The sequence below is a fragment of the Camelus bactrianus genome, chromosome 15 (genome assembly GCF_048773025.1).
Source record: "Camelus bactrianus isolate YW-2024 breed Bactrian camel chromosome 15, ASM4877302v1, whole genome shotgun sequence".
Taxonomy (NCBI): domain Eukaryota; kingdom Metazoa; phylum Chordata; class Mammalia; order Artiodactyla; family Camelidae; genus Camelus; species Camelus bactrianus.
Genome location: NC_133553.1, coordinates 13,545,492 through 13,570,644, shown reverse-complemented (window position 1 = coordinate 13,570,644; position 25,153 = coordinate 13,545,492). Strand labels below are relative to the sequence as shown.

Below are 25,153 nucleotides of genomic sequence, written 5' to 3'. Positions count from 1 at the left end.
CACACACCTGCAGTCTGCACCTGGGACACACCAGACAGGGGAGGGCATTCAAGATGCCTCACAAGCATGAGGGTAAAGTCCACGGCAAGAGCTGAAACCACACCCAGTGAAACTCTCCTCCCTTCCCAGAGACCATGAAGCACTGCCTACGACTGAAATGCATCAGAATGGTCACTGCGATCACTGCTTCCTTGTCAGGGGTGCAGTCCCCATGTTCATGGTCGGAAATGCGTTAGTCCAGAGACAGACACCAGCCATAAACTTAAATGTGCATTGGGGTGATCTCCTGAAGCAATCAGCCCCGTAAGTCATGGTAACTTCCTGCTGCCAAATCGTGGCAAGAGGTGCCTGTTTACCAGCATCGCTTAAGGAAGTGGGGCCGGACACTAAGCACCAGGGTTGGTTAGAACTTTGATAAAAACGTCAGGAGATTTTAGGAATGTATCTCAGGAGGCAGATTTCCTTTCACAGTGCAATGACATGAGGTCATTAATAACTGAGAACGGCATTAAAAATAGGCAAAGCTGTGTAGCACAGAGACTAGACAAAGCGCTTTGAGTCGGGAAGGCGAGTCACTTCAGAGTAAGGGCATCAAGGTCCAGACCCACAGGCCTATGCAGCCAGTCCACGCACCGCCCCGGGTGAGACTGCAGGTTACAGGCTCAGGGTTCCAGGTCTGAACTGACGCTGGCACTGCCGACGCGCACACAGCAGATCAAGTCTTCTCACCTGTGCTGCCTCTAATCCACGGGGAGGTCTTTGCACCCTCCGTGATCTGGGGGAGGAGGGTGACACTTCCCCTAGGACAAAGTGCTTTCTGTGACAATCGGCTACCTGAAATAAAACTGGGAAGTAAAGCTACGCCTCATTCCTGGGCCACTGGACATTGCCATGTTTCAGTGCAACATTGAGTCCAAGGCAACCAGTTCACTTTGTTGAACCCACAGAATTATATCAAGTCAATTATTAGTGGAAGTAATGAATGTGTTTCCATTTTATTATTTCAAAAGTTTTGTGGAACCATTTAAGGAGATGTTTTATCCTCTAGTGGAGGAAATCTTGTACATTGGAGACATTCTTCAATTAAATGGTGAATGTATTTCCAGTCAGATTCTGAGTCACCGACTGCCAAGGAAAAACACTGATCTCTGTCTGGATAAGCAAGAAATGTTCAGGAGAAAACCTTGGGCAAAATAAATGAGTTGTGTTTTATTTTTAATGTATAAAAGATTCAGAGGCAGAGAGAACAGGAGAGAGACAGGGAGAAAGAGAGACCGTTAACATAAAATGTGTAGGGACAGACTATCAGGACCTCTCCCAACCACTTAGGAGGCACGTTGAGCAGGGAGGAGAGTCCAGATTTATTCTGTATAAACACAAATTGTGTATTTCTTTTACAGAGAAAATGTATTTTCACGTTACTGGTGTTATTTAACAAAATGCAAAAAGAAATCTGTATCACACTGTACTTTTAGATATGTGTTAGTGAAAGTTAGCCATCGACACACACAGTAAATAACCAAACTGTTAGAAAAAGATTCAGGAGGGAAGAAACGCTCGCAAGCAGAGGGGCAGCCGGCTGTAAAATCCCCAGACTGAAGTCCGGTGGCCAGCGGAAGGCTGAACTCGAATGCTAATTAGCGCTCCATTTGGCAAGAAGGATAAATTAAGAGAGTGGTTACTGCAGCAACAGAGGGAGTCTGAGGGTGTCGGGGCACCCCGTTAAGACAGGTGGCATCCTTGCTGATACACCTGTGGGATGAATTTACGTGGGTGATCCATCGCACTGACTCTCACCTGAGAGTGTATTGCCCTGGCTCAGAAGAACTGGGCCAGACAGGACCAGGGTACTTTTCACAGATCACGTGAACAAATGAACCAACAGAAAATACTAAGGACATGTAAGACAGACTCATTTTGTTGCCACCAGTTGGCACTGGGACTTCCCAGCTAGGAAGCTCGTTCACTTCACCTGCCCTCAGTGTGGAGGGGTCCCAGCAGGGTCCCACTGGAGACCCTGGGTGAGCCTGCCCCCACCAGCCTCCTGACGCCTTAGATGCTCAGGCACTGAAGCTCCGGTTCTGGGATGTTGGGCTCATGGCCCTCGGTGGCTCTGCCCTCACCTTTCCCTCACGCTACTCTGTGAGAGGCACAGCCCAGGCCACTGGTCCCTCTTCTACCCAACTGGCCCCCAGGGAAACTGATGTCCACTTGTGTTATTTTTATAAAATAAGCCTGCATTTCCATGTTGTTTACACAGTTACCTTAAAAAAGTTAGCACAAGAAACTAGGAAGCTGGGGGAAGAGTCTGGAGTCCACATCGAAAGCCTGCCTTCCTGTCCTCTATTCTGGCACTTAATCAGCAGTGTGATCTTAAACTTAACTTCCCTGAATGCATTTCTACAAAGCTGAGAACAGGAGAATAGATTAGCAATTTTTAATTTTTTAAAGCAGTAAAATTCTTTATTTTTTCTAAGTGTAATATTAAGCAGAAGCTTAATTTGAAAAAGAAAGTAGGGTTGTTCTAGATTACAGGACCTAATATCACACTTCCTGCACATCGTGGAGGTCCCTGGAGCTCTGGAAACACCCACACGAGTTCCCATGAAAGATTATATGATTGTATGAATTAACTCAACAGCAGGAAAAACAACGGAGATTTTCATACAAAGATATGGCAAGAAAAAACTCATGTTGTGTACAAAAGGAGATGCCTCAGCTCTTGAAGACAAAAGATAAGAGTAAGTTGTGATTTGTAAAGGAAATAACCCAGGTTAATATTTACAGAGCAGTGAGTCCCAGCAACTGATGGGGTGTAGGTTGCTTCACTATAAACTAAAGTAACGTGTATTAAGACTGAGCTTGGGTACAGGGACCAGGAAACCCAACTGGCAGTGGCTCCACCAAACAGAGAATTGTCTTTTGCATAAAACAGGCATATTTTAGGCAACACAGCATGCACACAGCATGCCCACAAGACCAGCAGAATCCCACTGGTCTGCTCCACACGTCCTGGGCTTAGCTTTTGCCTGAATGGCTTCCACGCAGCTCTCGCTGGACGCAGACACGTGCCAGGCAGCTGGGTCTCCACCTGACCTTCCCACGGGCTGCTCTCCCTGCGTCCAAGCCTGGGGCTCGTGTACAGCACCTCCGACGTCCCTCCTTCCCGCTCCAGTGGGGCCTGAGCAAAGCCCAGCCGAGGGAGAACACAGGCCTGGGCAGCACCCCCGCTCCCTCCCTGAGAGTCGCCCCAGACTGACTTGTCCTCCCCTGAAATCAACCCTCTGCGTGGTTCTCACCCTCGTCCTCTTGGGTCTGGGGGTGTGGGGCCTAGGGGAGCAGTAGCCCTTGTGGTTCTCCGAGAGCCTGTCCACCACCTTGTAAGTGATGCGTCGTTACATTTCCCCTCGCTGTTCTGAGGACAAGTGAAGTGTGTCCATGAGCAGCAGGGTCTCTCTCTCCATCTCTCTCTCTCTCTCCGTCTGTCTCTCTGTCTCTGTCTCTCAGCCCCACCTGTGACCAGCACCCATGCCATCCCCTGTCCCTCTCACCTCATGCTGCCCTCATCTCCAAATCCGGGACCACAGATAATGTGACCCCCTTCTGGTGAGGACCAGACCCACCAACCCATTCTCTCAAGAAAGAAGAGCAGCCGCCCTGCCCACACGTCCACTCCACTCGGGGGAGAGGAAACGGGAGCAGCACCAGGCCGCACGGTGAGCCGCAGGCCCAGACACACTGCAGACACTGGCCCGTGGCCCTCGTGCACCGGGGCTGAGGAGGCTCTCCCTCTAAGAACAGGGAGGCGCAAAGCCCTGGGCCTCAGGCGGCCGGCGTGCGACCGAGGTGGAGCGTCCAAAGGAATGGCATCTGAGAGCCACTGGCCAGCCCAGAGTCCCGTCCCCTGACGTGTGTGTGTGTGTGTGATGTACACACATGCGTGTTGACCTGTGCACGCATTGCACGTGCCTGTTTTAAGCCACCTGTGAGTTCTCTGTTACTTATTACAAAAATCATTGCTAATCATTCATCCTCAGCTTTCAGGTCAGCTGTAACCAGTGACTGACAGGCTCTCTGGTGGTCTGAGCAGGACGTGTGAGCTATGAACCTTGGCGTGAGCAGCAGAGTCCCTGAAGCCAGGTGGGGGAGGGGAGAGCAGAAGGAAGAAAACGCCTGCGGAGAGGAAGGTCTGTGACAAGCGTGAGATTAAGATGTGCGTATTGGGAAGTGTCCAGTGGGCCCAATGGAAAAGCAAACACAGAGAAGCAGTTGTGTTTGTACTGGGTGGAGGGAAGAGTCGGTGATGGTGCAGAGAGCTCAGACATCAAAGGACACGATTCAGAACCAGCCGAAGTGTTTAACCTACTGTAAATTCACGCTTCTAACCTTCATGTGTGCGAGAATCACCTGCAGTCCTACTAAAGTGCAGGCTCAGCTTCTCTGGCTGCAGGGGGTGAGGAGGGGCCGGGGAGCCAGCGCCCAGCGGCACCGCTGCACCTGGTGGCCAACACTGGGTCGTGGGAATGGTTTCAGCAGTGGAACCATCACCGGGGAGGGAGAAGGGAATCAGGGCCCGTGTGTGGCTTTTCCCTGCCTGAGTCTTGTTTCCTTGATCTGACCATTAGAGGTCAGCTTTTTGGAAAGGACAGTGTACACACAGAGAATGTGGACACGCTGCAAAGATTTCACGGAATGTGATGAACGATGAAGATGAGAATGACATCAAGAAAGGTGCATCTTTCCTGAGCAGTGGTTTTACTTTCACGGATTTTCCAAACCCCTTGCCCTCACCCCGCACTCGAGTGCAGCCAAGTCCGCCTGGTGGTAACGAGGCTCGGGATGCGGAATTCCACGGCAGTAAACACAGCATTTTTGTTTATCTGCAAATATCACAATGTTCTTATGGAGCTTAGTGTAACTTAAACATTAGGATTAAAATAACTATTGTAAAAATGAAAAGAAATAATCAAAATAATTCTGAAACGTCCAAGATTGTTTGAAAAATCCATTTCTATGTAGGGACATAAATTTAAATTTACGAAAAGATGAATAGCGATTTTCCTCATGAAGTGCTTATTTGCTTTAAAAATAAATTAACCAGATTTTTTAAAGAACAAACATCCTTAGCACATTTAGGAATCAACTCAACTTAAATTTCACCCATGTTCTCAAGGATGTACATAAGTAATTGCAGGCATCTTCTCAGGGTCAGCTCTGCAAAAATACTTTCTAAGAAACAGCTAGTCATTCAGATGGAATTTCTACATATGCCAAACATTTGAAGCATCTGAATGATTGATTCCATTTTTCACTTTTCATTTGAATGTTCTTGCCTTTTGCAGAGTAGATACTGCCATCGTATGTATCAGTTTCTCAAAACTGAGTGTGTTTTAAAAGACGGAGGAAATTAAAATTACCAAACCCTTACATATGGGACTATCCTTCACAAACTTGCTAGTCAGAAGGGTTCAAATAACAGTCAAAAATGTAAAGAGTTCTTTTACCTCTTGTACGTACAAGTTATATCAGAAAAAAGCTGGGCCCATGAAAGCTACAACTTGGGAATTGATATAAATTTGCCTACTATTTTCTATCGCTCTGATTTCAACATGCAGACAATAAAAAAGACATTTCTTCTTATTGTGGTAAGAACGTGAAATTCATCATTAGAAACATTTTTCAAGATTGGAGTAAGAACATGATCCGGACGTAAGAAGAGCGGTCACCATTCGTCCCTTGGAAACTTCAGCAAGAAATGCTTTTAAAATTATGTCAATCAATTCCAGGCTGTTTCAACACAGAGCTTCGTTAGGCTGGCTACACCCTCATCAAGGTCACCGTTACTGGTGACCTTCCGTGAGGGCCCACCTGAAGAAAGTCGATGGCCAGGATTCTGAGCAGCATGAGCTGTGTGCACTTTCCACTGCTGATGCCCAGCGACTGTTTCATGACAGAAATGCAACATAATGTTGAAATAAAGTGCCCCTTTCAAAGATGCTGTCTCCTCTCAAACTCCAATGCTCCCACCCCCTGGGAGGAAACTGCCCTTGGCCCGAACCCTGCTGGACAAGACGTCCTTCTCATTTTGCTACGACTCAGTAGAATGGGCTCACGTGTTCCTGCTCTAATTTTGAAAGGCTGTTCCTGTAACTATGCAGTAATGATCACAGATGAAATAAAAACAACCCATTAGCGAGACTCAAACTTGCAGCTTTCCTGTAATTCTCAGTGAAGGAGAGTCTGGACACCCAGGGAAGGGGCGTCCCACCAAGTAATGAACCGACGTTGAGGAGGATGAGGGAAACCAGTGACCTTAACTCTCTAGGTCTTTAAAGCATCCGAAAAGGACCCACAATAGGGCATAACAATTACACAACCGTGGTCACTTGTTCACAGGTGGAGGGAAAAGGCAGGAATAAAATGGACGTCTCCTGGATCCCTGAGTGTACGCGACGTTGCCCCGCACACTGGCCACACGTTCTGAGTCCACAGGCCGATGGCGTGAGAGTGTCAGGTTGCAGAATATTAAGCTCTCAGGAAGCATCGACCGGGGCTTCTAAGCTGCGAGGAAACACAGTGGATTTCAGCCTGAACAGATACGGGGGAAATCATCTGAAATGTGTCTGGTGCACGTGATCAACGTTTAAGCACCCAGCAGAGAGCCGGGGGTCACTGCGGGCTGCGCTGAGAAAGAGACGGACCCGTGTGCTCAGGGAACCGGCCCAACACCGTGGCCAAGGCAAGGGTGGCACGTGCAGTAATAACGCTTTGATGAAGTTGTCAGGGCCACTCGTGTGACAGGTTCTAAGACCAACAACAAAAGACAAACATTGCCATATAAGGACAGTCACCAAAAAGTAGGATTCAGAAAGGACAAAAGCCAGGAGTGTATTTGGTCAAAGGCAACCAAATCATGACTGGCACGAAAAAGCAACACTGCCTGCTGCTGAGTTTACCAGAGACATCTGCGTCTTTTACCCAGGCAGCGTGGGAGCAGACCCATCACTGCAAAGGACAGGCAGGAAGCCCATTCTGCAGACGGGAACTTGAGTGTCGGGGTCCCTGTGGCTCGCAGGCCAACACACGGCCTCGGTGCTGGATTCCGGCAGCAGAGGACGGGCTGGTCCAGGCAGCTCCAGATCATGCTTCAGATGAACTAAGAAAGTACTTTAATGAAAAGTAAACTTAGGAACTCACTGCCACAAGATGGGGCATAAACTACAGACGTGAATGTGTCCAAAGGCATCTGTGGGGAACTCTCCAACACTGACTGACATCCTCAGGGGTGACGGAGCAAAATGAGGACTTTGGCAGACACCTGAGGTTAGCATCCACGTGTCAGCTGGTACCATCCCAGCGGCCCCTGGAACCCAGAGCTGGAGGGACCTGGGGCCCTTCCTGGAGGGTCATAGCTTCATGCTCTCGGCGCAAAGCTCTGCACCTGCAGCCAGGTGGGCTGGGCCACACCCACGGCATCCACCTGTGCACAGGTGCTCAGCACCAGGGTGGCCTCACAGATCAGCTGTGGCCATGCGCACAGCAGCAGAAAGTGGCCACGTGGGCGGCGGCATCCTCCTTCCCACACGGAGTAGGGTGGAGTAGAATAAGACTTTTACTTAAACTTCTGCTTTGCAGTTGTTTTTGTGTTGCCTGATTTTTCCTAAGTAGGCTAACGTTACCTCTTAAGCCAAGTAAAGAGCACCTACTCTGCACACTGCAGGTCCCCACATCTGCAGAGACCACGTCGGCACACGCTGAGCACGAGGCCAGGACTAGCTGAATGGAGGAACGCAGGCTAAAAAGCTCCAAGTTCAAGTTCACGTTTGTTCTTTTCCCTGTGTTTGTAAATGCACACACAGAGCCACGCGGCACTGGGAATGCTGCTCTCAGGACGAAACAATAAAGAAACTCTTCTCCCCAACCCTGTTCCCACGACTTAGCCCCGGCTTCTTCCTTTCTCACCGGTATTCCCACTAAAGCGGCCACTTCTACCCTTTGGATTTCAGCTCAGGTGGCACCTCTTCAGGGACGAGTTTCAGACCACCCAATGAAACGTAGGTTCCTCTCCACCTTATCATGCCGTCTCTCTCTCTCTCAGCATCTCTTTATTTTTTTCTTCTGCACTTTTTATAACTTGCTGGTTTGTATTCTGTCACCTATTTGACGGCACAGGGTGGGGACAGTTCCACCCTCCCTGGACACCCTGCAGGTCCACTGTCTCTGTGGAAGGACAGGGTCTACCTGGAGGGAGGGGTGGGCTTGTGAATGAACTAAAAGTCTCTTCCTGTCCACCCGCCGCTGGCAAATCCCTCAGGTCCATTCTCCACCTCCACCCCCAGCATGACCTACATCAAGTGCAAATCTGAGCCTCCACCACCACACGTCACAGAGCCCAGGAGAATGTTCGCAGAGCTTAGAATGGCTTCTCTTTTCATGTCCTCCCTCACTCTGCTCCAGAGAGGAATTCCTCAGATTTTCCAAATACGCGATGACCTTTTAAACTCAGACAACTTTCCCTCCTTATTCCCCATCTCCATCCATAAACCACCTGGACTCCAGCCCAACACACATGCACTCTACCCGCCTTGGTCTCACCAAGTGACATGTCCATCACTCCAACAAACACGAGGTCTCAGAAGCAGAAAATCTCCCCCCTGCACCTTGCACATCCACAGACTTATAACAGTGGCAGCTGAATGTGAGTTAAGGCTTCTCAGCATGGACTCACCCTCCCTTGGTAGAATTATAGAACTGTTTCTGTTTGATGTCAGTTAAACTCGGAGTTCCATCAGCCCCAGGAATCAGCCTGTGTTTGATGGGCACTAAGTAACCCAAATCCTGTTTGTCTAATGGACTGCATCATAAAAGTGGCAAACAGTCAGAGGAAGCAGAGCTGCCATGTTCAAATGTTCCTGTGATTACAAGGAAGAGTCAGGTGAGCAAAAATGACCATTCTTATATATTCATATCCCTGGCCAACCATACATACACATCATCTTCACCTAGGAGCAAACTGTGTGCCTCCCCAGGCTGCAGCAGTAGCCCTCACCCACTGGCCCGAGCCCTCACCCACTGGACTGAGCCCTCACCCGCTGGCCCTAGCCCTCACCTGCTGGCCCGAGCCCTCACCCGCTGGCCCGAGCCCTCACCCACTGGACCGAGCCCTCACCCACTGGCCCGAGCCCTCACCCACTGGACTGAGCCCTCACCCACTGGCCCGAGCCCTCACCCTCACCCGCTGGACTGAGCCCTCACCCCTGGCCCGAGCCCTCACCCCTGGCCCGAGCCCTCACCCCTGGCCCGAGCCCTCACCCACTGGCCCGAGCCCTCACCCACTGGCCCCTAGCCCTCACCCACTGGACTGAGCCCTCACCCACTGGCCCGAGCCCTCACCCGCTGGTCTGAGTGCTGGCTGGTCATGTGGACAGTTAATAATTCAGGATATTTCAGTCCACTTTCTAACTATAGATTTTCCATGCAGCTGTGAACGAGTCACAAAATTTTGCTGCCCCAGAGAGTCTATAGGATTTGAATGATGCTCTTCCATGGCATTTTATAAGATATGATGAAGTATAAAAAAAGGCTTTGAGGCCAGCACACACTACGAAAGACAGAAATTTTTGATCAGCTTTTTAAGTATCTTAGACACTGTACTACAAGGTTAACATATATTATCTTGTTTTAATGTTCACAGAATTCCGGCAGTAACAGGGTCCTATCGTATACTTGCAGACGTGAAGGAACGAGGTTCAGAGGGGAGTCCAGCCCGGTTCACACGGCTGGGGAGTAGGGATTGGACTTGGGCCCAGGCTGGTGCCCTCATGGCCCGGGTCCTTTCCCACCCACCTCGGCACGTTGCTCAGCGGAGCTTCCGCCCAACCCCGCCACCTGCCTTCTCACGGCCAGACTCGCTGAGGCTCTGCGCTTCCACCTCCAAGCCGTGCACGCACGCCCCCACCCCAGCGGGAAGGCCCCATCATTCCAGTGCATTTCAAATATCTCCTTTGCTGCAAAGGGTAGCTTCAATTGGGTACCATCTTTTATTTTCAGCAACAAATTGGTCATAACTTTACTCTGTGATCAGATACTTTGTAAAGAGATGGTCTATGTTCAAGCCACCTTGGTAATTCTACAATGCTAGTTTTCATAGAATAGACACCTGGTAAATATTTGTTTAAATTATGTTTTATGAGCATCTGTCTGAAAAAATACATAAAAATAGTATCTTTATTCATCTTTTCAAGAATATATACTTGGTGTGCACAACATTCCCTGTGATACTAAGCATTGGTGAAATAAAATAGCCCCTGGCTGCGAATGGTCCTCTAATAGGAGACAGAAGAGTCGGTCGGGCATCTCGGGTAGGTGTCCTGACAGGAAGGAGTACGAATGCAAGGCTTCCAGAGGTGAGGGCAGGGGTTCCCAGAAGATCCGTGTCTGAGTTGAGAATAAGGATGAGTTATTCAAGGAAAGCAAGGAGTAGAAGGGAGGACAGGAAGTTGTCCTGGACAAAAAGAGCAGTTCGGGTGAAGGTCTCGGAGGCGAGGATATGTGAATAGCTCCATGTGGCTGAGGCACAGACCCTAAGACTGGGGTTGGCTTCAGGGAGGCAACACTGTGGTCCTGCCTTTCCGCCCTGAGTGTGGCATCTGGCTGCTTAAAGGAGGGAGGCGGAGCCTCCCAGCCCAGGGCCGTCGCTGGCACACGCCTCCCTGCCCAGCCGTCCTCGAGATGGGCCAGTGCCCAGCCCTCAGCCAGGGGCTGGGGATGGTTTCTTCCTGAACTGCTCAAGGGAAAAGAGAACAAACCAGGTATTCGTTCTGGGAAGAGAGCCTATGCCTCATACTCACCTCGATCTGAACCACCCACTGTGAGAGCACAAGCTGGCATGTTTGGCTGAGTGGTGACCAAGGGAACGAGGGCAGAAGTGCCGGGTGCCACTTCCAGGCCAGGTGCAGAGGACCCCGCGTGGACTTCCAGGCCCTGAGAAGGGCAGAGCCTGAGTCACAGCGTGAAAACATACTGGACCACGACTTGAGAGAAATCAAGCTCCATTACATTAAGCCACTAAAACACGTGGGTGATTTGTTAGAGGGGTATCTCACCCTAAAGAAACACCGCTTGGCTTGGGAGCATCTTTGGAATATGGCCCCCATACGGCATGTGGGGCATGCCTACCTGACCCCATTCATTACATCTGTCACTTTTGATCAGGACATTTGATCTCCTGCAGAAAAAAAAAATCCAGAAAACATCTGGTTGTGGACACATTGTGTTGCTCCTCAGCCTGACTCTACTTTGTACAGATACTCCCACGGACAGATCTGACTGTTCATAAACTTGAGATGCACTTTTTACCAAACAGGAGGGTCTGTTTCGACCTGTTGATGCCAGGCATGTACTCTTAACTTCACTCTCATTGTTGCCATCAAAAGGTGCCAGGTTGGAGCCTCAGAGGGCAGACTTGTGTCACCAAGCCTTGAAATCTTCTCCAGCTGGATTTTGTAGCCAAATCCGTTCCAAGGAGCAAGGTAAGGTCTGTACCCTCTTTAAGCCTTTGCCTTGTGAGTGGTCTTCTTCCGCTTGGCCAGGGGACAAAGTGAGTCCTGCTACAGTGCAACCTCAGCCTGTGCTTAACAGTTGCTCCTACCTCTTCTAGACTAGCAGGCAATGTGGTTTTGCAGATGCAAACATGTGTATCAAGGAAGGAAAAGAGGGTGAATCACCTACACATCCTTAGAATAGCGTGTGCCCTCTTACAGATGGGGGAGAGAATTTGGTAGAAGCTGTATTCTGTTCGTCCAGAATACACGGCTACATGGCGTTGTCACTTACAGTGGATTGCAGGTGTTACATTTATGCTAGGAAGACAGGTCCTCTTAGAAAGGGTGTCTTCCTAAATGCTTTGAACAATGTCTAGTGCATCCTCGCATGCTAGTAACATACTAATAGTGAAAATAACAGAGCTGATAAAAGCTAAACATTAAGCAGTATTTCTTCACAGCACATAATATTACCCTTTATGAAAGGTAAGAGTTTTCTCTCTAATAAGAGTTGTATTAGGTTATTAAATGATAAAACAATGGTTGAACAAATACAACAATGCATTTAAAAACATAATTGGTAAATATCTACTTTAGAAGTCTTTAAAGGTAGTTAATGTTCATCTCAAATAAAATACATTCTTTTTGAAGGGAAAGAGAAAATTGTAATTGAGACACTGGAGTTACACTGTTTGTAAATTGACAAAAACAGCTTTTGCATCTCGTTACAAGGACCTGCAGTAAAAGTCAATTAAGCAGAACTCGTCCCTCTCTGGTTACTTTTCTTTCTGTGATCCAATGTAGTTTCCTCAAAAAACTAAGTCAAATCTAGCAAGATAAATTACTGATTATTTTTTGGCCAATAATGCTAGACTATAGTTTGTTGTGTAATTTTCTCTTATCTTTTTTGGTATTTTATAGTAGAAAGTTGTTCACTTACTAAAGGAGGGGATTAAATTACTTAATATGAATCTATCACCTCTTCTTGTCTGAAAACAGATGTGAAACTTAGTGATTATTTCAGTGAATTATTTTCAGCTTTTTGTAGGAACATTGCATTTTGTTGTTTTTAAAGTTTTTTGGTAACAACCATAGAATTATATATGTAGACTTCAGAAACCATTCAGTCCAACCACCTCATTTTACACAGAAGTGACGAGTCTAAGCGATTTGCAGTTACAACTTCACATTTCCATGTAAGTCAGTTTACATACACTTCACTTTGCCTTCACCTGCACAGATTAATTTAGCCAATCAAACTGTGCTAAAAACCTGCACAATACACATGCTCCTGGTGATTGTAGTGCTCCAAGGAATTCATCCTGACAACACCACAAACTGAAAGGCTCAGCAGAGATTCTAAGTCAGCACGCTCTTTTATTAAGTTGAAAAAATCTGTAAAAATGGCTCATTAAAAAGGAGTTCACCAAGTCATTTCAGCACAAGGTTTGCAAAAAGGATGAATTAACACATGAGCCGTCTAATCTTTAATTGCCAGATCTCATGAATCTGAACACCAAGTCCCAGTTTTGTCCCTACTGTTTACACATCCAAGTATCTAGTAAGCTGTCTGAAGTGTTGGCGCGCCATGACCGGGTGGTAGGAGTCACTCAAAGACTCCATTTGTCTGTCCCATTAAAGACTACAAAATAAAAAAGATGAAGTCATTACTAGCAAGACTTCTTTGGTTCCTATAACTTGGAAGAGGGGGTGGAGCATAGTTCTTACCGGTATTTTTTAGGAAAAAAAAAATCCAGCTTTTGATACTATTCAGAAGGAAAGATTCTACATAAATTTAAAATAATATGTGGTTGGGCTAATTTCTTTTCTTTTTTACTGAAGCAAGATGTTTTTCCAGAAACAGATTTACACTCAAATACTTTACAATGGAAGCTTCGCATGTTCCCACTATGCTGGGCACTGGCGTCCGGCCCCCACGGCAGCCCGGCAGCGTGAGGGACGGGTGAGCTGAGTGCCGGCAGGAGGGGACACTGGTCACTAGGCGGTGCTCTCCCCAGAGGAGCTTAAATCTCCATCTACACACAGAAAGGGGAAAGAGAAAAGGGGAAAATTGCTGATTTTATCTGCCTAAGGTCAGATTGATACGAATTTTTACTTTTTCTAGAGGATATCTTGACAGAGAAGTTCACTTTTAGTCATACTGCTTGAAAAAAAAAGGCTTACTGAGAAATCAAACCGTTTCCTTTAGACACATAACCCCCAAAGGTGTGTGCATGGGAGGGGGTGGATTTAGATGATCACAATTTAGAATCCTCCTCTCTATTCTGTTTACCCCACCTCATTCTGCCAAACACGTCTTCCTCCAGAGGAAACAGCGAAGGGAAGGGAGGCAGAGGCGGAGAGAGAGGTGCCGCCCCCGCCTCGGGCACCCCCCTACCGGCCCACCACCCGCCTGCGGCTGCCCTGCTAATGGTCGAGCCTTTTAATTCTGGCCCCCACGCTCCCTTTCTGGTAGTGTACTTAGAACACCTTTCCCAACCAGATCGCTGACTTGGAGGATGTCCAGCTCTTGCCCAGAAAGCGCCAATAAAATGGGAAAGTGCGCAATTGATTGATAATACATTTTACAAGAAAAAAAATTAAAAGAGATACATTGTTGAACTATCACAAGTGTGCCTGCTTACATCCAAAGAACCAAAACTTTCTGAAATACGCGGGTCTGGGGGGAGGCGCCCCAGGAGCGCTCTTGGGAAGAGGAGCGGGAGAACCAAGCCGGCGGCCCAGATTGGGGTCCCCACGCCTGGGCTCCGGGGCAGGCGGGGGAGGGGTGCTGCCGCGTGACCTGCGAGGCAGCTGTGTCCGCTGGTTCCCATCCCAATCCAGCCCTTGCCCTCTGCGCTGCCCGCCTCGGGTCCCGGGAGTGGCCCCAGCCTCGCCCTGCGCAACCCTCCAAAAAGGAGAGACTCCCATTGACTTATTAAATGTCGAGGCAATCAGGCAGCTCCTTTTTTAATAGCCCAAGATCTACATTTAGACAAAAACAGATCCGAGTTCCTGGTAAAGGCGTTTCTTCTCATCCTGTCACAAGTGACAGGAACGGAGGGAAATAGACTGAGGGAGAGAAGGGGGGGTGAAGGGGAAAGAGAGAGGAGGGGAGGGAGATGGGGAGAAGGGGGAGACGGTGGGGAGGGGAGGTGGGGAGGGGGAGGGGAGCGGGTGTGGGGAGGGGGAGATCGGGAGAAGTGGGCGACGGGGGAGACGGGGAAATGGAGGAGACGAGGAGATGGGGGTGGGGGAGGAGATGGGAAAGACGCGGCGGGGGGAAGGGGGTGCGGAGAGGGGGAGACAGACGGGATAGGGAGACATGGGAGGAGTTGGGGCGGGGGGGGGGCGGGGGTCTGACGAAGATCCGCGCGAGGATACGAACACTTCAGCGTCTTCTAATTAAAGCCCCGCGCCGGGCCCTCGGGGACCTGCCTGACGTCGGCGGCCGCGGGGATAAGAGGCGCCCCGAGGTTCAAGGCGAGACTCGTCTGGCGCGCACCCCAGGAGGCTGTGTGTCCCCCTCTCGGAGCGGCCGAGGCAACACGTCCCAGTCCCCGAGCGATCAGCGCGCTCCACCAGCCCGGGTGCCGCCGGCCATGGAGTAGCGAGGGGGTGCGCGGCTCCAAGGCTCGGGGAAAGACGCCGGACAGACGCCGGACAGACGCCGGAGGACACCCGCGGCTCCGGGGCGCGGAGACAGGTAACTCGGCCGCGCTCCTGAGCGCAGGTGGCCCTGGGCAGGTGTGGGTCCAGCCCGCTCCCCAGGGGCCGAGGGTTCTCTAGAATCTGGCTCAGCGGGCGCCGGAGCGAGGGTCCCCGGTGCGGGGGTTCCTCGGTGGGGTTCGGGGACACGGGGAGGAGGGGGCGGCCGCCACACAAAGGCGCTGCTGGAAACTTGAGCGCAGCTGCAGGGGCGGGGCGCGCGGCCCCCACTCACCCGAGCGCGGCCACCGTCTCCGAGGGAGATGGGTGTGGGCCGGACCCTCCGAACCGGCCCCGCTCGGCTTCTCCAGGTGACGGAAAGTTGTGCGGATGCCCCGCTCGGCGGAGCACAGGCGGATACGCCATTTCCATGAAAGTTCGGGGGGCCAGCGGCAGAGGCCGGACGGAGGTTGGACGAGGGCGAGGCCCGTGGCGCCCGAGCGCGCAGAGGGCCAGCAGCACCCGAGGCTCGGCGTCCGCGTCGCCGGGAGGGACCTCGGTCGGGTCCTCCTGGAGACCTAGGCCCAGCCTGCCGCCGCTGGGCCCTCACCTGCCCTCCCCTCCGGACGGTGCAGGGCGCCTCTGCGCGGGGTCGGGGGTGTGGGGGGTCCTCGGGGGTCCGCGGGGCCGGGGCGCTCGGTCTCCCCGCCCTCCCCGCCATCCCGCCGACTTGCGTTCCGGGTCTTCCCACACCCTGTCCCTCCAGCGAGCCGAGCTCCGGGAGCGCGTCGGATCCGCCCAGCCCGGCCGACCGAGCGCACGATGCGCGGGCCCGGGCGCCCCCTCCTCCTGGGGCTGCTGCTGGTGCTGGGGGCGGCGGGGCCCGGCCAGGGGGTCGCGGAGCCCCGGGAGGCGGCGGACAGGCAGACGCTGCTGCGGCTCATCCTGGAGATCGTCCAGGAGCTCAGGAAGTACCACTCGGCGGAGTCCAAGAGGCTGCAGCTCTCGGGCCGACAGGACTACACCCTGGGACGCAGGGAGGTCGCGGACTACGGGGCCGACCCCGAGGAGCAGAGAGTGGGTGAGTGCCTCTGACCGTCTGGCTGTGTAGACGGAGTGGACCGCCGCCAAAGGCTTCTCCTGTGCTGTGTAGACGGAGCCTCCAGCGTGTTTGCCTGTCATGTCTCAGGAGACGCTGGCAGAAAGAGTACTTGCTTGGACATAAAATTGCTTTTGAGAAAACGCACATATTTTTAAAATATGAATACATTTCGAGGAAATATATTTTTTAAAGAAGGAAATAGGAAGTCCATGAATGAAGCCTGGCAGGTGACAGGTATCTTGTCCACGTCTAAGACATGAGTTGTTACCTGGGTCAGAAATTTTGGCATAGAACTCTCTCATCTGTTATTTTGGAAATGGAAATACTTTCAGCAAAGCAGTTTCAACTGAGACAGAAATGTTTCAGATCCCACCCTGCCCCCTCCCATGGCAGAGTCTTCCCAGAGTGGCTGCCCCTTGGGAAATTTCTGAGGAAAGCATGCAAGCTTTTAATGCTTCCATGACACAATTAGGTCAAATATGATAAGGTCAATTTTATGTAGACTGACTAAAGTTAGTTGTAAATGAAGACTGACATTTAGGAGATGTCTAAACCTTGCAAGTAAGATTCAGGTGGAAATGAAGTGAATTTGTGGTAAAATGTGGCCACATGCCATCACAGCTAAGCTGCTAGTGCAGAACAGGTGAGTGACAATGAATCCCGATGACAGAAAAAAGCAAAAGCAAGGCTGGAATCAGAATGTCAGTCAAGGACCATTAGTTTCCAATACAAACTAAGAGCTGTGCTGGGTCCAGTCTCTCCCTAGGAACTGTGCTTTTAAAAAGCTCATTTGCCAGGATGATGTCTGTTTCCATGCATTCACAGCGGCCTTCAGAACAAGTGGTTTTGAGGCATCTCTTTTTCTAAGTGTGTACCTAGAAGTAAAATTCCACAGCAATTTTTTTGTTTGAAGTATCAGATCAGATTGTCCTTCTAGAACCTTGAGAGACTGTGCAATTTGATTCCCAAGCTCTTCAAGAAGAAAACTTCTAATAGTGATTTTTATTCACTGGATGCTGACACACACACACACCCGCTTGCACACCTCTCTCCTCCTACAACTTGAGGGTCACTACCTCTATCCTCTTGGGAGAGACCAGCAGATAGTACTGGAGATTTGAGAGAAGTTAATACTACTTGAAGAATACGTGCCCGATTGCCGGCCTCCACACTGTGTGGAAGCACTCAAGGGGTGGCTGCGTTTGGGGCAGAGCTTCCAGTAACTCTCGACATTTACTTCGGGTCATGTGAAAAAAAATGCTTCTTTTAGGCAATACAGTAATTAACTTCTTTCCCCTCAAACAGAAATTGTTCCTCGAGATCTAAGGATGAAAGACAAGTTTCTAAAACATCTTACAGGTAAGTTTTCTCCTCATTCCTTTGCCCTCCCCGGATCCTTGCATCCCATGAACCCTCACCATCTGTTTCTTCTTCCATGTTCCAGGCCCTCTGTATTTCAGCCCGAAGTGCAGCAAACACTTCCATAGGCTTTACCACAACACCCGAGACTGCACCATCCCCGCATGTAAGTGACTTTAGAAATGCCAGTTCGAGGGAGACGTGACTCTGTGCCCCTCAGTTAGTTGACAGGCCCCTGCCTTCTGTCGCCCGTATTTGCTAATAATTACTCCCTGAAGGCTATGCGGTCAGGGGCTGGGGTGACCAGCTTACTGAAGGTAACGACATTCAGCAGCAGCTGGTGCCACACTGAGCATTATTTACATTCCCTGGAATTAATCAGCTCTTGGAATGGGCTGGACCCTTCCATTCACAGTCTCCGTTTGTTTATGAATTCTGGCCTGATGCCTGGGCTTGTATCTCCTCAACTCTGACAATGGAGCAAACTGAAGAATCAGTTGCTAAAACAAGGGCCGCAGGGTGTGAAGTGCTGACGGTCGTGGACCGTCTCCACCACCCAGATCAGAGACTTCTTGTTTCCCCAGCAATTGTGACCTCATCACCCAAGAATTCCATTGCTGTTTCAAAACCCTGCTCTTCCGCATGGCTTCACCCCTACTGCAGAAGCGCAGGTGCCCTTCCCTGTCTGGCTCTCAGCTGCACCTTTCTGGTTTATCCACAACAGAATGTATTTCGTGTCCCCAGAAGTGGTTCCTTGTGCTCTTCACAGAACATGCAATGATGACAAGTAACTTATTAGCTCGAATCACGTCTGCTTAGGGCCCTAAACCCTTTTTCTTTTTTTAGAGTGGTAACTTTCCTTTCACTTAAGGCTCACAGGAGGAAAGTTGTGCAGGTGAGCCTGTTGTCTTAGCAGCTGCTGTCGGGACCACCCCAAGGGGCAGCGGGCCAGACCGCCTGTCGTTTACACGGAGCAGACACTTCTCTGTGTGGGCAGCAGTTACTATACAGAACTCCTTGCCCAGCATGTCCCCAAGCATCGCAGGCCAGGAGGGAGCTGAGGTGCCCCGGGTAAAGCTGTCCTGGGGACAGTGGAACAGGTCAGCAGGCAGCCTGCTGACCCAGGCAAGTGGCACGTGTCCCAAGGGCACCGTGCTTCTGTCTCACCCTCTCATCCAGGCCACGGGGACCTGGAACACGTGACCTCCCTCTTTCCTTCCTCTGAAATGGAATCACCTGTTTGAGAATTACTCACCTTCTTCTAAAGAACCTTCTCATTTTTGTTTAAATGTGTATATTTTTTAATTAAATCTCACCTTACAATAACAGGATCATAGATTCTAAATTTGAAAGTGACCCTTGGGGTCATTACTTCTGATCCTTTCACTCATGGGTGAGGAAAGAGGCAACACACTTAAACTGTGTGTGCCCTGTCACAGACTCCGCTCGTTCTATCCGCAGACCCTCCTCCAGGACCCCCTGCCCACACCTACTGCCTCCTTTGCTGACATAACTGAGCGCACGCCACCAAGGCTGCCAGTCAGGTGGGACCAGGAGAGGCAGTACCAGGACCCATCAGAGCTGCTCCTGGGCCTGGAGACGGATCTGTGTGCTGGACAAGTGGCTACTTACATGGTTTCCACCTCTCTCAGCCCACAAAGAGCTGCAAAGCCAAACGTGGGCCACTTCTGTGCTCTCTAGGCCGGCTACGACAATTCTCAGAATCCCGGCGGGTCAGACGGGAGGGAACCACAGGGCCTTCTCACTCAGGTGTAGTCCTGGGGGGGCTCCTTGGAGGAGCAGGGCTTTCAGGCCCCACCAGACCTGCTGATCGAAGCCTGCACATTGGCCAGACCGCCAGGTGGGCATCAGGGTGGAGGACAGTGGCCCTGGGGGTCTCAAGGGGTGTGGCAAGTGCAAGTACTTCATGAGCTCACATGCTCCACTGCATCCACGAGTGATCTGTGTAGGAAAATCACACCTGAAAAGGCGCAGTGCACCTCACAAAGAGCAAAAAGCCAGGAACCCTGTGACTCTGCCTCCAGCGGTCAGGCCACTTTTCCTCAGAGGCCAAGCCACCGTGTCCTCTCAGTACTTGGGGGTGAGGCTCAGAGGAGAGCTGGTGGCTCGTCTGAGGTGCTGTGCATGTTTCTCTCTGTCGGTTACTCAGTCACTCAGATTTCAGCTAAGAGCATGAACTCTTCCATTTCTAAGTAGAGTTTTGTGACTTCTGGGATGTAAGCGTCATGCTAAAGAGTTCCCTTACTCACAGTGTCCTCTGAGGCAGAGTCCTACCCGAACATGGCAGGACAGCACAGGGGACGTCTAGGAACACCAGCCTCCCTCAGGTCTCTGTCACTCTGCCAGGCTTTCTGCTCTGCGGCTCGGCCGCCGCCCCACTGTCTTTGGAACCTTTATGGGGAAAGCTCTGTGTTACCATCTCAAGTGGGGACTCAGCCTGCCCAAGCCCTGAAAGTTAAGTGACATGGGGCCCAGCTGCTAGGAAGCAAAACTAAGGCTATTGCGATGAGCCCAGTGGCCACTGCGAGAGGAAATGTGCAAAGAGCAGCTATGTGGTGCCCTGCGCCTGCCCCCACCAAAGCCCCCCTAACTTCTGCCGCAGGATGCCTGAGGCCCTGGGGTACCATAAATAATCCCATCAGCAGCCTAGAGCCGCGATCGCAAGTGACAGTCTGGGTACCGCTCCCAGGGATTCCCAGTGTTTACAGAGATGAGTGGCTTCAGCAGCTGATATGCTTGTTCAGTAGGAATGCTGTTTACTTAGGGTGCCGAGGTCACTGACCACAGTCTGTAATTTATCCCACTACAGACTATAAACGGTGCGCCCGGCTTCTCACTCGGCTGGCAGTCAGTCCGCTGTGCGTGGAGGGGTAAGGTAAGCTGACAGCCCAGAGACCTGGTCTGCTTGAGACATGAAAATCCATGAGGGTTTAGAGACATTCATTCTTTGGCTAAAGTAGCCTCGCTCTGAGTAAGGGAGAGCGGACACTCCAATCTCGAATTCTGGCAGCAGGAGGAGGACCCTGCCAGCTCCACGCAGCATCGGGAGCCCGGGGACCCGGCCACCTATCCACGTGCACACAGCCCACTGGCTACGGACCTGCGTGTGACACAGTGCACCGACACCCGCCTGTCCACTTCGAGGCCCTCGTTCTGACATTCAGAGCTGAGATCTGACTAACCACATCCAAGCACATTTCAGAGGCACGCAGGCAGATGTTTGAGTTGGAGTCTATAGAGGAGCTAAGAATAGGTATCCTCTTTGAATGTTTCTGTCAGAGTTATTTTTCGTAGCCTCTGCTGGTAAAAATGCAAACGCACACAGAGTTTATGAACTAAACTTTCCGCTTGGCCTCGTGAAGGCTGACACATAACGTGTAACGCCAAGCTCTGCCCGACAGTCAGGATGGACTGAAAGGCTTTGTTTCCCTGAGACAAATGCCACCGATTTCAGCCCCAAACTGTGACTTCCTGACAGCACACCACCTGTGTGTGCTGGGCGCTGCCGCTGCGGGGCTCCCCCAGGGACCCCCAGGCCGCTGTCCCCTCAGTCCACTGGCCATGTCTAGGCTGCCGAGCAGGAGCTACTGGAGCGCCGTCCAAACCAGCTGCCCCCTTCCCAGGCCCTGCTGATAGATGGGCTCCGTGAGACGCGAGGCTGGGGGATGTGAGCCCACGCTGCAGTCTGAGAGACTCAGGGCACCTTTCACTTGCGAATGCCCAGCTTCTGGTGACGGAGCTGAGACATGCCTGCACCTTCACTTCTCACCTGCACACTGCCCAGTTTCTCTCCCACTGCCCACGTGATGAAAGGAAAACGTCTTCTCATAAACGAATGAATGGATTTTTGTGAGTCTCCCAAAGTACGTGCTAGGGGAAGTGAGAATGTTGTTTTTATTAAGCATTTCTTTATAGTTAAAGCATCATGGTTTCCAGAGATGAATAGGCACAGCCTTGGAAAACAACTCCATTCACTTACAAGTGGGAGACCCGCTGCCCTGTGTCCACATCCACAGGAACAACCACTCAGGCCAGTCTGCCCTGGAGACACCGCTACCTGCCGTTAAGATAGCACGTGTACTCATTACTCAGGGAATGGAGGCTTCCGTGGAGCTACCCCTGAGCGTGGTCTCCCTCCGCATCTGCCTAGGACGAACACGCCCTGGAGGGCACACCTGGGCAGGCACCCAACATAGAGATGTTCTGTGAAAGACAGAAGGATCAAGGTGTGTGCCCCCAGGTGTCCACTCTCAGAAGGGCACCATGCTCAGCATCACACTTGTCACAATTCAGTGATCGTGTTCATCTTGGCTAAGAAACGGGTAGTTTTTAAAAAAGATATTTCTGCTAAAATAATTTCGTAACATTTTAAAAGATTGATTTCTTCCAGTTCCAGTTCTAAGGTGCAACAGCGAGCTCTTAGCTGGTTGATGACGATGCAGACAGTCAAGGGTCTCTGTGTGCCCTGAAGTGCAGGGCAGTGGCATTTCCTTGTGTGGCCAAACACCTTGCTGCTGCATTGTCATCCTGAAGACGTCAGGATGGAGCTGCAGAACAAGGCTCCTCTTCCTGCTCCAGATCATGACTCAACTTTTTTTTTAATCTACAGGATGCTATAAATGAAAAAAATGTTTTAATTGAGGTATAGTCAATGTACAGCATGTTTCAGGTGTAGAACAGTGATTCAATTTTAAAGGTTATGCTCCATTTGTAGTTAGGAAATACTGGCTGTGTCCCCTGCTTTGTACAACATACTCCTGTAGTTTACTTATTTTATACAAAGTAGTCTGCACCTCTCATCTTGCCCCCGCCCTCTCCCCACCGGTAACCACTCTCTTTATCTGTGAGTCTGTTTCTTTTTTGATAGTCACTGGTTTATTTTTTAGATTGCACACGTAAGTGATGTCACACAGCATTTGTCTGTCTTACTCCGCTTAGCATAATACTCTCCAAGTCAGTTCATGTTGTTGCAAATGGCAAAACTTCATTCCTTTTAATAGCTGAGTAGTGTTCCTCATACATACACACATCTTCATCTGTTCCTCTGCTGATGAACACAGGTTCTTCATGACCTCAGCTTCTTAAAGGCTGTCTGGAAGAAGTAGGCCTTCAGCGGGTCCGAGCACAGGGACCCTCCGCACCTGTGATCTCACAGCAGAGCCCTCTGCTGCCTCTTTCTGAAGCTCACTAACTGCTGCTTCTCCAGCCAGAGGAGCTGTAGGCGCCCAGCCACCCTCCCACAGGGCAGGACGTCCTCACACACACACTCATTATCAGGACTTGCCCCTCAGGTAAGTTAAAAGCCTGAGCTCTGGAATATTTTCAGAGAAACAGAGTTTTGAGTAACAGCTACCCAGCCCATTCTACAAAATGCAGCCAAATCTGAAAAACCCAGGATGGCCACAAATCAACAAGATGAAGTATCGAGAACGTGACAGCCACACATCACCACTAAGCCCTCTGGCACACAGGCCCACAGCAACCGTAGGACCCAGCTCTTTCCACAGCAACATAGACCACACTTTTCCAAACACAGAGAAACACATGCAGACCGAGATTCCTATTCTTTATAAACACACTATGCTACACATAATTTAGTCTTCTAGGATCAACAAGTGTGAACCATTCTACGAAACCGCATGTGTTTGTTTCCAGCAGTGAGCAGAGGTGCAAAGGAGCGGCAGCCCAGGAACCACGAGAAGTGCCTTGGACACCCGCAGGCGGCGACCTGCTACCTTCATGGACACCAGCAGGAGGCAACCTGCTACCTTCATGGACACCAGCAGGCGGCGACCTGCTACCTTCGTGAACACCCGTGAACAAGAGGATTATTTTTGCAGACTGACTCTCCCACATTCCTTCACCGAGTTCTGTATGTTGCTGACTGTGGACACACGTGCAGTAAATTGGTGTACCTGACAGTAAAAGTCGCCACTCACCATTTTAAAAAACAGGAACACTCGAAGCGTCACGCGGTGAAACGGCAGAGAGAGATCTCATTTTCCTGATTAGATGACATCACAAGTATTTCTTTAGAAACATAAGCAGAATCAGCAGAATCTGAAACTATATTTTCATATAGCATATGGTATTATTTAATATTTTTTACTTTTACAATTAAATTCCCAGAGTGTTATTTGGAACTGCATGAAAAATTATAAAAAAAAACCAAACAAACGAACTTCAGTTGTGGAGACATTGGAGAGTAAATCTGTGAACATATCCAGGCTAATTTCATTTGTCCTTTGTGTAATAAATGTAAAATAGTGTCCAGATACTGTGCAATATGTAAATACTGTGAATAAACCCAGGTAATAACGGTGCTTGTTATAATGAAGTCTTCACAGTGACTCTTGACTTCCGAGCAAGTTCAGGGCTAGGAATTCATGATTTACAAATCTGCAAAGAGACCGGAATACTGGCAGAATGTCACAGGACACAAAGGGTGTAAACACATAAAACAGGAAGGCTACGGGTTCCTGTGCGGGACAAACATGTTAGCATTTTTTAAGAGAGCAGCCCCACACATTGGCAACATACTTATGACAGAACCTGACTTGGTGGCGAGTATTTCAAACAAGGTTGCAGCCATATTTCCTGTATGACTGTAATGGAAACACTAAACTAAGAGGGACCTTGAGGCTTCTAAGCAACCCCAGATTTTTACAGTCATTTTGATGTATTTTGAACAAATCTTACTGGATCTATTAAAAGACAAGTGAATTCAGCAATGAGTTTCTCTGTTCACGTGGCCCCTGGTCTGGGCACAGCCATCAGGACAGAGTCGACTTGAGAGTCCTAGCATTTGTCTGAGGATCCATATTTAACACACACCTGTAAACATTAAAGAGAGCAAACGACAGAGGTTTACCGGGGAACATACAGGAACACAGGAGAGGAGGAAACGTCTTCACTTGGAGACTATCAGCGGTCACTGAATGGTGAGGGCGCGAGGGGATCACTTCTGAGGTGCTTACTCAGTCCTGTTTTCTAACTACAATCAAACGTTTTTCTTAATCTTTACTTTTTAGGGCGACCATTATTAAATTCAATCTCTGTAGTCTCTCAAGTCCCTGCTGTCCTGTGGCGCAGCCGGTTAAGGCCCTCACGGAGCAGACGCCCGCACAGCCTCTCCTCACCCTGACCCCGTGCCCCCCCCAAGGCCCCCGGTGTCTGGTGCGGGGCTGCAGGCTTCTCCCCCAGGGCCACACGGCTTTAGGAGACACGGCCCCCACCTGGGACCTCGTGATACTGAGGACCGGACGCCAGCCCTCTGGCGTCTCCCTGCATCCCAGCGCCCGTCCACTCAGACTGATGTGTGACTCGGGGGCCTCCCAGGACTCGGGTCACCAACCGTGACTGAGACGAAGACAGAAGTGGAGGAGAGCTGCCACTCATCTCCTCCCTGGGCCTGACCTGGGGTACCGGCTTCAAGGAGGAGTGCCCGCCCTCTGCTGCAGATGGGGGAGGCAGGGACACT

At 50.4% G+C, this 25,153-nt stretch overlaps 1 protein-coding gene and 1 long non-coding RNA gene across 10 annotated transcripts; one reads left to right on the top strand and one right to left on the bottom strand.

Moving 5' to 3' along the window:
* Window positions 1-12,900: 12,900 nt before the first annotated feature.
* On the bottom strand, window positions 12,901-15,950 carry LOC141573444 (uncharacterized). Its single transcript, XR_012499152.1, has 2 exons — window positions 15,487-15,950; window positions 12,901-13,579 (listed from the first exon to the last, which is right to left on the bottom strand). It is a non-coding gene; the product is annotated as an uncharacterized LOC141573444 (long non-coding RNA).
* On the top strand, window positions 14,207-24,006 carry ALKAL2 (ALK and LTK ligand 2). Of its 9 annotated transcripts, none has more exons than XR_012499150.1 (8): window positions 15,285-15,660; window positions 15,958-16,272; window positions 17,599-17,652; window positions 17,738-17,818; window positions 20,483-20,548; window positions 20,684-20,926; window positions 22,734-22,964; window positions 23,332-24,006. XR_012499150.1 is itself a non-coding variant. In XM_074341591.1 (7 exons), exons 3-6 carry the CDS (start codon window positions 16,014-16,016, stop codon window positions 20,545-20,547), a joined length of 459 nt encoding a protein of 152 aa, XP_074197692.1. In that variant the 5' UTR covers window positions 14,207-14,561; window positions 14,955-15,249; window positions 15,958-16,013; the 3' UTR covers window position 20,548; window positions 23,329-24,006. The 9 variants fall into 9 exon arrangements, 5 of the variants coding, with proteins under 5 accessions (XP_074197692.1, XP_074197691.1, XP_074197689.1 ...); XR_012499148.1 differs by having other exon boundaries at window positions 23,329-24,006; XM_074341591.1 differs by lacking the exons at window positions 15,285-15,660; window positions 20,684-20,926; window positions 22,734-22,964 and adding exons at window positions 14,207-14,561; window positions 14,955-15,249 and having other exon boundaries at window positions 23,329-24,006.
* The last annotated feature ends 1,147 nt before the right edge of the window (window positions 24,007-25,153 follow it).

What these genes read in the sequence shown, in the direction of transcription:
- ALKAL2 (XM_074341589.1), top strand. Translation starts at nt 15,582, where the DNA reads ATGCCCCGCTCGGCGGAGCACAGGCGGATACGCCATTTCCATGAAAGT. An exon ending in CCCCGAGGAGCAGAGAGTGG is followed by an intron (nt 16,273 to 17,598) that starts GTGAGTGCCTCT and finishes CCCCTCAAACAG; the next exon opens with AAATTGTTCCTCGAGATCTA. An exon ending in AGACTGCACCATCCCCGCAT is followed by an intron (nt 17,819 to 20,482) that starts GTAAGTGACTTT and finishes ATCCCACTACAG; the next exon opens with ACTATAAACGGTGCGCCCGG.